Below are 14,641 nucleotides of genomic sequence, written 5' to 3'. Positions count from 1 at the left end.
GTTGAACATCTTTTCATGTGTGCTTATTGGCTTTTGTTCATCTTTGGAGAAATATCTGTTCAGACACTTTGTGCATTTTAAATTTGGGTTACTAATTGGGTCTTTTTGTTGTTGACTTGTAAGAATTCTTTATATATCCTGGATACAAGTCCCCTATCAGATATATGATTTGAAAATACTTTCTTCCATTCTGTGGGTTGTCTTTTCACTTTCTTGATGGTATTTATAGCACAAAAGATTTTAATTTTGATATAGTCCACTTGATCTTACGTTGCTTGAATTTTTGGTGGTGTATCTAAATGTGCCTAGTCTGGATATCGTATATAAATATAGAAATGAAATAATATGACGTTTTGTGACTGGCTTCTCTCATTTAGTATAGTGTTTTCAAGGATCATCATCCATGTTGTAGAATGTTTCAATACTTCATTTTTTTTATTGTTGAATAATACTGTATTGGATGAGTATTTGTTTATTTATCCATTCCTCAGTTGATGGATATTCGGGTTGTTTCTACTTTTTAGCTGTAATGAAAAATGCTTCCATGAACATTTGCTTATGAGTTTTATTATAGACTTACGTTTTTAATTGTCTTAGGTCATCTAAGAGTCTTACAGTTTTAAGTCTTCCATTTAGGTCTATGATTTATTTTGAGGTAACTTTTGTGTATGGTCTGAGTTAGGGTTTCAAATGCATTCTTTCGCATGTGTATATCCTGTTGTCCCAGGAGCATTTGTTGAAATGGCTCTTCTCTCATTATCTCTGCACCCTTGTTGAAAATCAGTGACCATAAACATGAAGACTCATTTCTAAACCCTCAGTGCTGTTCCACTGAGCTACGTGTTTGTCCTTTTGCCAATAACACACTCTTTTGATTACTGTAGCTTTGCAATAAGTATTGAAATGAGGACAGGTGGGTCCTCCAAATTTGTTGTTCTTTTTCAAGGATTTTTGGCTATTCAGGGTCCCTTGCATTTCTGTATAAATTTTAAGATCAGCTTGTCAATTTCTGCAAAAAAGCCAGCTGTGATTTTAATAGGGACTATGTTGAATCTGTAGATCAATTTAGAGAGTATTGTCATCTTAATATTGTGTTCTGATCCATGAACATAGGATTTTCATGGATCTTTTTTATTTCATTTCTTTTAATTTATTTATATCTTCTTTAATTTCTATCAAGACTCTTTTATGGTTTTCAGTGTACAACTACTTGCACTTCTTTTGTTAAATTCATACCTAAGTATTCTAACTTCTTATGCTATTGTATATGGAATTGCTTTCTTAATTTTCTTTCAGAATGCTATTGCTAGTATATAGAAATATAGTTGATTTTTGTTTAAAACACAATGATATCTTCCGACCTAACAAAATTAAGTTTCTTAGTATTTTCTCATACTCAGTCCATATTCAGGTTTTCTTGGTTTGTTCATATTTAGATCTATATATGGGCACTTCTGTTCAAGATGGAGGAGTAGGTAAGCACACTTTGCCTCCTCATGCAACCACAAAGAGAATTACAGCTAGACTGCAAAACAAATAACACCCAGAAGCATCAGCAAATCGAGCTGTGTAGAAGTCCGATAACCAAGGATTTAAGGAAGCCATGTTCGTCCACATGGATAGCAGGGGCAGAGATGCAAAGGCAGGTAGATACGTGTGGAGACACGGTGTGGAGTAGAGAGGCAGCAGCGGAACAGGTGGTCCCACATTCACATGTGGTCATAAAAATCAGGAAGCGAGCCATCCCAGCCCCAGGCCAGACTGCACAGCCCAGGGTTCCAGCACCAGGAGAGAACTCCCCATAATTTCTGGCTGTAAAAGCCAGTGGGGGTTGGAGGGCAGAAGAAGCTGCCGGGTTTTCAGGACACTCTGCTAAAAGGGATCGCAGAGACTTACAGCATTTACAGAACCCACCCTCTCTGGGATTCAGTGCCAGGACAATAGCTGAAAGGGCACCAATCGCATATGGGGAGTAAGTGAAGCGACTGGAAACAGGGTGAGTGCTGGGCAAACCTCCAGAAACCAGGCAGCAGCATTGTCCCCTTTCCAAGCCCTCCCCCCACACAACCACAAAGCAGGGAAGTGGGTTGCCCCACCCTGGCGATTACCTAAGGCTCCACCCCACACAATTTACAGGTGCCTTTTCTACAATAGGCCACACTACAAAGACAGGGAATCAAAGCAGCTCTACATAATACATAGAAACAAACACGGGGAGGCTGCCAAATTGAGGAGACAAAGAAATATAGTCCAAATGAAAGAACAGAACAAAACCTCAGAAGAAAGAAGAAGATGAAATGGAGATAACCAACCTGTCAGGTGCAGAGTTCAAAATCTGGTGATTAGAATGCTCAAAGAACTCCTATGCGAATGCTCATAGAGTATGGCAACAAAATTAGAAGACCCAGGAAGAAATGAAAGTTACACTAAGTGAAATAAAGAAAAAATCTACAGGGAACCAACAGTGGAGGGCTCGAAGCCAGGACGCTAATCAGCTATTTGGAACATAAGGAAGAAATAAGCATTCAACCAGAACAGCAAGAAAAAAAAAAGAGTTAAAAAAAAAAAGACAAGGATAGTATAAGGAACCTCTGGGACATCTCCAAATGTACCAACATCCAAATCATTGGAATACCAAAAGGAAAAAAGGAAGAGCAAGAAATTGGAAGCTTATTTGAAAAAATAAGGAAAGGAAACTTCCCTCATTGGGTGAAGGAAATAGTCATACAAGTCCAGGAAGCACATAGAGTCCCAAGCAAGACATATGCAAACAGTCCCACAGGAAGACACATCATAATTAAAATGCCTAAGATTAAAGATAAAGAGAGAATCTTAAAAGCAGCAAGAAAAAAGCAGAGAGTTACTTTCAAAGGAGTTCCCATAAGAAAAACTACCAGCTGATTTCTTAAAAGAAACTTTGCAGGCAAGAAAGGACTGTCAAGAAGTATTCAAAGTGATGAAAAGCAAGGACCTACAACCTATATTACTCTATCCAGCAAAGCTATTATTTAGAATGGAAGGGCAGATAAGTGCTTCCTAGGCAAGGTAAAGCTAAAGCAGTTCATCATCACCAAGCCAGTATTACATGAAATGTTAAAGGGTCTTATTTAAGACAAAGAATATCATCAAAACTATGAACGGTAAAAGGGCAACAAATTCACAACTGTCGACAACTGAATCTAAAAAAACAAACTAAGCAACCAGAACAGAAACAGAATCAGATATGGAGAGCATTTGGAGGGTTATCACCTGGGAGAGGGAAAGGGGAGGATAGGGGGAAAGGTGCAGGGATTAAGAAGCATAATTGGTAGGTACAAAATAGACAAGGGGATGTTAAGAAAAGTGTAGGAAATAGAGAAGCCAAAGAACTTATATACACGACCCATGGACATGAACTAAGCGGGGGCATTGCTGGAGGGAATGGGGGTGCTGGGTGGAGGGAGGCAAAGGGGGATAATTGGGACAACTGTAATAGCCTAATCAATGAAATGTATTTTTTAAAAAAGATATCTATATATGACCTACATATTGCCTTGGGTTATTGTGTGTCTTAACTTTATTTTAATCTGGAACAATCCCCTTTCCTCTTAAGAACTTTTTTCTAGTTGACTTGTTGAAAAAGTTGGGTCACATAACCTGTAGAAATATCTCACATTCTGGATTTGTTGGTCTGCTTCTTCATGGTGCCATTTAATTTGTGTCTGCCTCTCTTATTTTCCTTTAATTGAAAGCTAGCTCTGAAGCACTGGTTCTCAACCTTGGCTGAACACAGAAATCATCTCAAAAGGGTTTTTAAAAATAATGATGCTTGGGTCCCACCCTGGAGATTTTTATTGAATTGGTATAGGGCAGTGGTCTTTAAACTTCAGCAGGCACCAAATCATCTGAAAGGCTTGTTAAACATGCATGGCGGGGCCCCATGCACAGAGAGTCTGATTTGGTATGTTTGGGGTGGGGCCTGAGAATTTGCATTTCTAACAGGCTCCAGTTGTTGCTCCTGCTGCTTCAGTGAACATACTTTGAGAACCATTGATCTGTCATGAGGTCTGGGGAAGATATTTGTGAGAACTCCCTAAACAATATTCATGTGCAGCTCAGTTTGAGAACCACTGAGCTACTGGTTTCAACCAATAATGATCTTTGTCTGGATCTTTTATTTCATCAGGGATTACAAAATGATGTTCTTCTGTATCCGTCCTTTCACAGCATTAGGTGGAGTTTTTCTTTAAAGAACTTTTCAAAGGGATTCTTTTAATGATCAAGTTTTAAGTTTCGAAAGGAGCCTTTAAAATTGAATGTGTGTGTGAGGCCTCTTTCTAGGTATGCACACCTGGAAAAAAAGATCAGAACAAAATCTGCCAAAATATTAATAATAGCTATCTCTGGATAGTGAAATTATGTGTAATTATGTTTTTCAAATTTCCTAATATGTAAATAGGAGCTTTAAAATCAGAGGGGAAAACCCCAAATGTATGTTTTGAAAAATAATTTCTTAAATGTCAAATAAAATGAAGAGAAAATTTCATCTTCCCAAAATATATTTTCCCCTAAAGAAGACACTTTTACTGTTATAGCTCTTATATCTTTTGAATAAACAGTGAGTCAGCCTGTTTCTTAACAGTCAGTACCCGGCACCTGTGGTGTTTGCTGTGTGTTTTCTCTCACATTAACACCCCTTCGGCATTGTTCTGCCCTGAGGTTTTGAAAGAGTGAATGCAGAGAGGTGGCAGGAGACAGTCATCGCTATGGTGTGACACAAAGCAGCCAGTTCCAGTTTCAGTGTTTGCCCTGTTCCCTAGGCACTTCTCACGCAGACTCTTCTCAGGAATTGTCTTCATTCTCAGAAGTCTAAGGGACTGAAATCCATTTGGTCCTGCTCTTTGTCCTGGTGATCAGAATATGAAATTTTCCATCTCTGGCGACAATCCAGGGGTTTGGAGGAAAGCAGTTTAATTTCCAGTTTGTTCTCAGCATGTTGGAAGTTAATGAGCTGGGTTAGCAGTACCAGTGGCCCTCCAAAGGTGTCTCAGATGGCACTGACTCACTCCCGTATGGCCTTCCTCTTCAGTTCTTTCACCTCCCCACGCAGCGCCTCCGAGGGCAGAAGTGACCTCTCCATATTCCTGGGGCAGACCCCTGCCAGCACCTGTCGTACCTAGGAGTGCCGCACCATTCTGTCTCAGGCAGGGACCAAATGTCATTCATGTCTGTATCTCAGTTCTTCGAATGATGGTAGGCCCACAGGACCTGCTTAGTAAATGTTTGCCGAGTAACTTATGTAAGTACTCACTGCACGTGGGACCAGATAGCCAGCACTCCACCTGTATTCTTTCTCTCTGTGTATTCACCCCTGTATGTGTGCTCTTACAGGCATCTTATTATAGAAAACTTTATCCCTCTGGAAGAAAAAAGTAAAATTATGAATAGATCCTTCTTTGATGAAGAGGAAGATCATTGGAAATTACATCCTATAACCAGACTGGAGTAAGTCACTATTGACTTTAAGTAGACTTGAAGGTGGGGAGGAGGGAAAGAATGCTGATAAGCTGGACTTGGCCAGAGGGCTGTGGTAAGAATGCAGTTTGATTCACTTGAAGTTGAAACCAATTGCATCTCTGATTTTGTGATGGCATAGTTCCAGGAGGTAGAAGTTTGATGATGAGTATGGTATTAGGAACTGGGAGACTTTCTCACAGTGAACTAATGACCTCTCCCAAGTTCCTGCATTTCAGCTTCCCCAGCTGTCAAGTGAAGCACACGAGGCCAAACAAGGGCCAGTCCACAGGTGTCATCTTGCGTGTCAGTCTGACACGGTGTTGAGAAGGACACTCAGTATAAGTCTGGGTCCTGCTGGAGAAATGGGAGATGTCTGCCAAGGACGCAGGGGTGGGGAGTGTTGACAGCTATGCTTCATGCCCTGCTGCCGAAGAACTGGATGATGACTCAGATCTCTTCCAGCTTAAAAGATGCATGATGCTCATGTTTGAATCAGAAAGCAGCCCAAGCAGAAAGTATTAGCTGCCCCTGCATCATTTCCATGTCAGCTCTCAGTCCAGGAAGTCAGTGGCTTGATGTTCTGTTTGAGCAGGCTCAGAGTCTTGAGTGCTGGTTCCACAGGACCGAACGTGGGGCTGTGGAACACACGTCAGCCAGCGCTTTAACCACTGCAGTCCATTTCCAGGAATCAGCAGATGATGAAGCGGCCAGTCTCAGCTGTGGGATATAAGAGACCATTGAGCCAACACGCAAGGATGTCAATGATGATTCGTCCAGAGGCCCGATACAGGGTGAGGAGACTGTTCCTGCGTTCCCCTCCTCTCTCTCATAGAGGAGTTTAGATTCATGTAAACCCGTAGGCACCATTCTGCAAAGTCACAGAGTTTTTTCATCCTCTTTCCAGAGGCACCTGAGGGAAGTTATATGAATATAACAATTTTAACAAATAAGTAACAAAAAGAACAATAACAATTATACATTAAAAAGACGAAATAGAATGAGATTTAGAAAATCAGGACTAGGAGGAGAGTACAAGCATCCTGTCCATAATGGCCAGTAGACATTAACACCAGGCTTTAAACTGGCTCCGTGGGAAGACTGGGAGAAATGGAAGTGTCAGTGACAGGAAATGGAAATGTGTTAAAAAGGTATGGTACTTCCATTTAACATAATGTGGTCAGTCATGTAGTTACACAAAATGCCATAATTAAGGCCCATTTAATGACCCAAACATAATAATACTGGGAGAGCTTCTCTCTATAAGCACTTGCTGTGTGCCAGGCACTATTTGGTGCTTTATTGCTTTCTCTGCTTGAACCTTCCCATCTACTCTGTGCAATAGTCCTGGAACTTAGTAGGTAGCTGGTAAGTGGATGAACCAGGAGACACAATATATTGTTAAGTTATAAAACAATTGGTGCTGCAAGTGTATGTATGAATTTTTAAAAATCTAGAACTGGTTTTTGATTTGTGAACTAGTCCCTGGTTAATGGAAGTGTACTCAATTTAAATTTTCTTCTTTTTTGCTTATCTGTATTTTCTATCAGTGGGGACTCTGTATTATTTTAATAATGAAATATTTTCATTTAAAATGTTTTTGAGTCTCCCTTGGCAGCCAGAGAAAAACAGACTAGGATTGGTTAGCTCCTCAGGTGCTGTTCTTCCTGGCACCGAGTCATTTAAAATAAAGAAAACAAAAGCAAAAGAGATCTATTAGATGGGGTTTTATATCATGGAGGATGAGTGATGCGTCCTCAGAAGCATTTTTCTAGCCGTTTCAGAGTGTGCATATCTTGCCAGTTATTTCATGTCTTAAGCCAAAAACATGCTTTTCAAGCCTACAAATCAAATATGTGGGTTTCCAGGGGGGCTAACCTGATTCAAAGGTAGAATTTAAAGCAGTGCCTCTCAGATGTTTTTAGCAACAGACCCACTCCATTAAGATAAATTTTGAGCAGTGTCTCAGTTTGTAAAATGGATAAAGAGAGCCACTTCCTCTCCTTACCTTCTCCCTGCAGCAGCCCCCTGCCCCCCGCCCACAGAACACTGGGGCCTGAACTCCACCGAGTGGGAGGAGCTAGAGGACAAGATGTTTAAACTGTCCTCTTCCCTTATGCACTTGCCTCAGTATGTAGGAGGTAGGAAAAGGCCCACCACAGGATATCAAGTGAAGGAGTACATCCACAAGACCAGTTAACAGGCGGGGCCCAGACTGATTTTCAAAATGTGGTTACAAGCACATACACTGCCACATACACACTTCACACATGTACCCCAGACCTGCCTCTTCCCCTTGGCAACCAAAACGTTCATCATAGCTGCTCTAGGTAGTAAGATTATTGGTGATTACTATTTTCTTCCTTATACCTTCTTATATTTTTACATTGTCTGTAATAAATGGGTTTTACTTAATTTATTGTTGTTCCACTGAGGGTGTAATACATGCTCATTGTTAAAGATTTTTTTTTTTAACGCTGGCTGGTGTGGCTCAGTGGATTGAGTACCTGCCTGTGAACTAAAAGGTTGCTGGTTCGATTCCCAGTTAGGGCACATGCCTGGGTTGCAGGCCCAGGTCCCCAGTAGGAGGCACGTGAGAGGCAACCACACATTGATGTTTCTCTCCCACTCTTTCTCCCTCCCTTCCCCTCTCTCTAAAAATAAATAAATGAAATCTTTTTTTTTCAAGATACTTTTATTTTTTAAAAAGTAAAAGAGTGAATAGCCTAGAGAAGAAAATAAAAATCATCAGCAATCTCTCCAGGAAAAAAGTTGTAACACTACATCACTTCTTTGAGGCAGCTTCTTGGTAGGCTCTGAGGAGCAAGCAATTTGCAGTTCTGTTTTTGGAAGGGTCTACATTGCTTGTACTCTCTGTGTCTGATTGGAAACCAGCCTAGCTGGTAATGGCTGTGCTTTTCTGCAGGCAGAAAACATTGTGCTGTTAGAGCTGGACATGCCCAGCCGGACCACCAGAGACTACGAGGGCCCCGCCATTGCCCCCAAAGTCCAGGCTGCATTGGATGCGGCTCTGCAGGACGAAGATGAGATACAAGTGGATGCGTCATCCTTTGAAAGTACCGCAAATAAGAAATCCAAGGCCAGGTGAGTGGCTCTTGATGACCTGTATTTGAACAGAACATGTATGCACAAGGACAAGTGAAGGCAGAGGATGCCAAGAGTGTTTGTTTATCACAGAATGCTTTACAGGATGTGCCAGAAAATACTGCCATACTACTCTTGTGTTTATTCGTTTATTACACAAATATTTATGGTTCAGGCATTATGCCAAGTAGACTGAATACCAAAATGTGCCCAGTTCCTACTATAAAGAACGTGTTCTAGTGAAACAAGGGACAGTCTTTGGTTCCCACTGGGTATCAGGGATTTAATTTGATGCTAAATTAGAAATTCTATAATCTTAAATTTGGGTTAGAAGTTAAAAAGAAAACAACTAGGTGAAAAACCAAAAATGGAAGAAATTCTACCTGGGAGCTTAATATTTTTTGTCAATTTGGAGAAGACGGTAAAGATTTGATTTAAATGGAAAAACAATTGCTGAAAATCAGAGTCCCTTCCCTGAGGCTTCACACCTGGGTTGGCAGAGCGTCTTGGTCATGTGTAAAGGGTCAGGCTGTGCCAGTTTGATGGTTTTAAAGCTGAAAGTATACTGACTTTCAGGCCATTGAGATAAGGCCACCTTGAAATGTTAATGGCTCTTGATGGGAAAGGACTCTGACCTGTGTTAGTGACAGAGATGGGATGCATAATATGAACATGTGCTTGACTTTTGCAGGCCTAAAAGCGGAAGGAAGTCGGGATCCTCCTCTTCTTCCTCAGGAACCCGTACATCTCAGCTTTATCCACAGTCTCGAGGGCTGGTTCCAAAGTAAAGCCAGTTCCTCCTCTCCCGGGGTTTAAACAGTGTTTGCCTTCTGAGAGAAGAGATGAGCAAATACCTGCAGAGATGACTCCAGCCCAAACTCAGAACCATTCCCCTGGGGAGAAGTGATGGCCTCTTTGCAGATTAACCAATTTAATCTGGCTGAAAGGTGCTGGTCCAGATCCGGCACTCAGCACTGTCCTTTAATTAGCATCTCAGAAATGCATGGGTAAGGTAAAGCGCGGTAGTTGAAGTGGAAAGCAAGAGAATGACCAGTGACCTTGCTTCCCTTCTCCCTTGCCTTCTTCTCCTCTCCCTACCCTAGCCTTCCGTCCTCTCCCCTCTCCTTTTCTAGCCTGTTCTTTACACTGGGCTCCCTTGTTGAGCAATAGGGCAGAATCAGGAGTCATCTTAGTGGGACCAAGTCTTTGGAGCCTCAGGATACAATGAAAGTAAGGTTGAAAAATGAAAGCCCTAGAACTTGAATAGTGCTGTTCTTGTAGGTTGAAATGAGAAATCTCATTTGGATCCAAGCCCCAACTGGGCATGATCCATGCTCCTCAGTAAAAAGTGGATCTGCTTTTGGGATCTGCTGAATAAGGAAATGTTTTCCGAGGAAGCTACCACTTTCTGCTCCGGAAGGATTAATGTTGGCAGCAATAGAAATCACATTCCCTTTGCCTCCTTGGAGAGTTTAGGGAAACAGCTTCTTTAAAACCTCAAAACCATGACCATCCTGTCAAAGACGTTAATCTGTAAGCTGATGCCATGTCCATACACCGTGTCACTTTACTCTTCATTTGTCACCATCTTTAGCCAAGCGCGCGTACTCTGAGCGTCCCTTCCTCGGCCCGTCTGCCTCCAGAGCACGCTTTGCAGTGGGCCTACTTTGTGGGAGAGGGGAGGCTGGCTCTGTCTTCTCTGATGGGACAAGAGTAGGGGGAATGAGACATATGGTGGCACTTTTGAATTCCCCATTTTGTTCCATATTTGAATAGAGACCCTAAGGGTGACTAGGCAGATGCAGAGGCAGAGACACGAGGCTCGATGCAGCGTGAAGGGAAGACCTAACAGGTGAAAGCAAAGGAACCCTGCTTGCCTTCAGCTGAAAGTCGCCTAATCCTAGAGTTGTGGCTCCCCCCAGGCAGAACCAGAAGTGGTGGCGAGGAGCGGCTGTGTGATTGAATAGGCTCAGAGGAGAGAGTTAGAAATTCCCGTTTACATAAACTAGTGTGGTTTATAGGTTTTAGTTCTTTGTATTATTGAAATTCAGAGCTTCATTTTTATGTTGGTCATTAAGTGAATGTTACTCCTTTTCCCCCAAGAGAAGCTCATAGGTGTGCGTGGGTGTGCAAGCACAATGGTGCCAGTGTTCTTTGAGTGTGTCCCTGTGCGTCTGTAAGAGAGAGATAGAGACCAAGAACTTGCCCCATGTTAGAACGACACTAATGTCCAGTTGTTACCTGTGTCCGCATTAAAGGCCCACTGAATGACGAGTGCAGGCTGGAAGCGCTCCCCTGTGGGTGTCTGAGTCCATGAGCCAAGCCTGAGGGGACAGTGTAAGTCCCCAGGTCTGCCACACTGGTGTACCTTGCTGGCACGGTGCCTCAGGAATGTGGCGACTCAGGTGGGCCTTGAGTTATATTTTAACTTAGCTGCTCAGTTCCCAGGGCACATTTCAGGATCAGAACCTGTGGGTGAGAGGAGGAACCAAGTGCAATGTCTTAGCGTTCTACAAATGGAGGTCTGCCATCTGGCAGCTGATCTCCTTTTTCGTAACCATTCTTTCTGAACCCAGGGCCCTTTTCAGTAATTCCCAGAGCATAATGGAGCCTTCCTTCATCTTTCTTGGGATCAAACCCTGCTTCTTCTTATTTAGTAAAATTTTACCTGTTTGAATAGGAACCAAATAACAAGGTGATAGCCTAAGATTACCTGCCGGTTACACCTGTCTGTTGCACCACATTTTTTCAGAACTAGTATGAATTTTGTAGGCTGAAAATATTCACCTGGCCAGTCTGAGAACTGAACACTGCAGGTAACACAGTACCTTATTACAGATGTCCCGAGGTGGCTATCTGACCAAGGGTGGTTAAGTGACCGTAGAACTTTTCTAAAAAGGCAAAAGAAGAAAGCCAGTTGACAAACAGGGTGAGTAAAACAAGCTTGCCTTGGTCTCAGCCGTGTTCATCTGGTGGTCTGTGAGGAAAGCGGAAGAACACCTGTGTGAAGGAGAAGCCTTCCTTCCCAAGCAGTCTCTGGTGCTTTTCTTCTCTCAAAGTGGATCCGATAAATATTTGAATAGAGCAGACAGTAGAATGTCTTATTGCTACCAGACAGCTGCTGCTTTCGGCTCTGAATTGAGCCAAACGTTTGGAGGACCTCCCAAGCCCACCGAGGGACCAGGTTTTCCTGTCTGTAGTCGTGCTTCAATGTCTCAGGCCATCTGAGGGCCTTCGTGCCAGCAGCAGCTGGTGGAGTCTGGAAGCCAACCTAACAGTATTTAAGGAGATCATCTGGAGAAGGAGTTTGAGACTGTGTGTGCAGCCCTCACCAGGCCCCATTTTGCTCTGATCAGTAGGAATGTATTTGGCTTCCTAGTTTAAAGTCATATGTCTCGCAGACCCCTGGATTCAGAACCCAAGGCCAGAAATCATAGGCATGAAGCACTTTCTTAAGACTGACCTAACATTGGATTGTTCCCTGTTGAATGCCTGCCTGCATGCTGCTTGAACCGCACCACCCACACCTCCATGACCAAGTGCATCAGAGAGTTCTGCAGCTCAGGTGTGGGCCGCTCTCTGCTTTTCCTGTCTGACTCTTGTAAGTCCTCTCTCACTGAATGTAAAATTGTTGCCAAGTTGCTGAGAAGTGTCGATACCCTGCCGTTAACATGGGATATCAGTTCTGCCTCACATTTCCCACTTGAGGTCAAGGTTCACTGCAAGCAACAGCTTGGGCCATCTGAACACCATCAGTGGTTGAAAATGGGGCTATTAATATACTCTAAAAGCCATAATCAAAATGCTCAGAGGGAACTGGATAAGAATAGTGGGCCTGGCTGTTGTCTATCTCGCAAGGTTTTGTCTTGTACTGTTCAGAAATCTGCCACCTTTCTCCCTGCCCTTGTTTCTTGAATGACATGCTTTTGAGGTTATTTATGAAAGGAGTAATCCTGGTGCAGGAAGGAGGCAGTGGGCTTTATGGCTCATTAGAGTTACTATTGATCTTGACCTTCTCTTTGGCTACCTTTAGACAAAGAATATGCCAATACTTGGGGCTTGAAGTTTTACAGTTGATATTTATTTGTATCATCTCTTTGTCTAGGAATGTAAAAGTGATTCTAAACTAAGATGTGTAATAAAAACCAGATTTATTGTACCTACATGAGGTGTCCTCATAAATGACTTAACAGTTTTGAAAATGACACGCCTGTGGCTGACACACTGCCACTCTCTTTAAACATTTTTTTTTAATGAAAGGATAGGAGTGGAAATGAAGATGGAGTTGGAATGCTGGTATTTAAAAAATATAGCAACAAGGAAAAGGGACATAAAATGAAGAAAGACAGGGTGACAAATGTCTGCCTCTCATGTTTTTCCATGGAGGTTCCTGGGACCAGCCTGGACAACAGGCATGAAATGTCTTTTAACTTCTGTGTTTTGTTTTGTTTTAATTTCTTTAAATTTATTACGTTACACTTTAAAATAAGTCTTTTCTTAACACAAAAATATTTTATGTTTTTTACCATTGGGGGGAAAAAAAGAAATACAAGCCATGGGCCAAATGCTGGGCTTGTGGTTTCTCATACTCTCAGGCCTGCTGAAGTACACCCCTGGGGTGGTTGTGCTCCCTGGCTGAGAAGAAGGGACTGAGTAGAGAGAGCACAGACCCTGGCCTCTGAGCTCTCCTGGGTCTGAATTTTGGATGCGCCTCTGCTTACTAACCATGAGACCATGAGGAAGTTAATTTAGCTCTCTAAATCTTGGGGCTCTTGGCTGTAAAATGGGGTGATAATTCCTACCTTGCAGGACCATTGCGAGGATTAGCAGTTATTTAAAGCAACAAGCACATGATGTGTGGACTAGAACAGACATTTGAAAATGTGCTTATTGCTGTGACAGGGCTCTCTATTTGGAAGACACCAAGAATAATTTGTATCCGAAGACACTAGACTTCAGTACTATGTTTAGAAAATCCTAGGCCTCTATAGAAAAACCTCTAATTATTTAACAAATATAAACTGAGTGCCTACTATGTGCCATGTTCTGGGCACTGGACATAGAGATGTGAGCAACGCTGCTTGCACGGAGCTTGTACTTTAATGGGGAAGGATGCAGGGTAAGTATTAACCAAACACAAACAAATGTGTAGTTACAAATTAGGACAAAAGCCGTGAACTGATAGTACAGGTCATTATAAGAGAATAATAGGAGCCTCGTTTGGATTGGGTGGGTAAATAAGGGAAGGGCTTTCTGAAGAAACAGCGTTTACAATGTGGTCTAGAGAACAAGGAGTTAGCTGTTCAAGGGAAGAGGAAAAGGAATTTGTGAAAGGGAAGAACATTTGTGAAGGCCTCATATAACCAGAGGGAAACATGGAGAACTATTGTAGAAAAGATTATAGGACAGGGCTTTAAAAAAACACCAAGAAGGTATTTAAAGACCACAGAGTGGACAGTGGCCTATGTGGCTTAGACAAGTAATTCTTAATTGTGTTTCTTCATATGACGCCGCCGTCAAACTGTGCAATGTCCCTACACCCCCCTTTCCTGCCCAAAAGAGATAAAAACCGTAGCTTGGTTTAGCCTAAGTAAGTATTAGTTTAGAATAGTTCAAAATTCATTAGCCAGAAAGCAAGAGTTCAGAGTGCAGATTTGAAGAACCAGGAGTGTGTTCTTGAAAGTGACAGAATTCTGGGCTGGGCCAGGGGCTCATTTACACAGGCGGGGCGGGGCGGGGCAGCTGAGAAGCCTGGAAATTCCTGCCACTCATCAAGTTGTCTCATCTTCTGGAGTGTTTAAAGAAAAAAAAAATCGAGAAACAATTCAAACCTTGTATGATTCTGTAAGAAATATATGTGGTCTTTGTCCCTGAGGAGCATCTATAACCTTTGGAATTTGAGCGATAGGGGCATTTTTTGGTGTTTCTAACAAGGCCCTTTCAGCCACATGGGAGTTAATGCTAATAAAGTGACTCTACTAGGGGGGCCCTAGATAACTTCAGGATGGGGGCTGGTTGTCAGAGGAGATGATCATGTGATTAG

The 14,641-nt window shown here is 42.3% G+C and overlaps 1 protein-coding gene across 2 annotated transcripts in view; it reads left to right on the top strand.

The window, feature by feature from the left end:
* The window catches only part of KIF3B (kinesin family member 3B), a 40,016-nt gene extending 27,269 nt beyond the window's left edge, over positions 1-12,747 (top strand). For both annotated transcript variants that reach the window (XM_054573897.1, XM_054573896.1), the window contains 4 exons: positions 5,371-5,484; positions 6,182-6,287; positions 8,420-8,598; positions 9,290-12,747. In XM_054573897.1, the coding sequence (XP_054429872.1) occupies positions 5,371-5,484; positions 6,182-6,287; positions 8,420-8,598; positions 9,290-9,386 (496 nt within the window). In that variant the 3' untranslated portion in view covers positions 9,387-12,747. The remainder of the gene's footprint in view (positions 1-5,370; positions 5,485-6,181; positions 6,288-8,419; positions 8,599-9,289) is intronic.
* The last annotated feature ends 1,894 nt before the right edge of the window (positions 12,748-14,641 follow it).

Source organism: Pteronotus mesoamericanus, unplaced genomic scaffold (genome assembly GCF_021234165.1).
Source record: "Pteronotus mesoamericanus isolate MK-2021 breed Mesoamerican mustached bat unplaced genomic scaffold, CSHL_Meso_final contig_25, whole genome shotgun sequence".
Classification (NCBI taxonomy): domain Eukaryota; kingdom Metazoa; phylum Chordata; class Mammalia; order Chiroptera; family Mormoopidae; genus Pteronotus; species Pteronotus mesoamericanus.
Note: the sequence above shows the minus strand (reverse complement) of the source record. Positions and strands in the feature narration are given on the sequence as shown.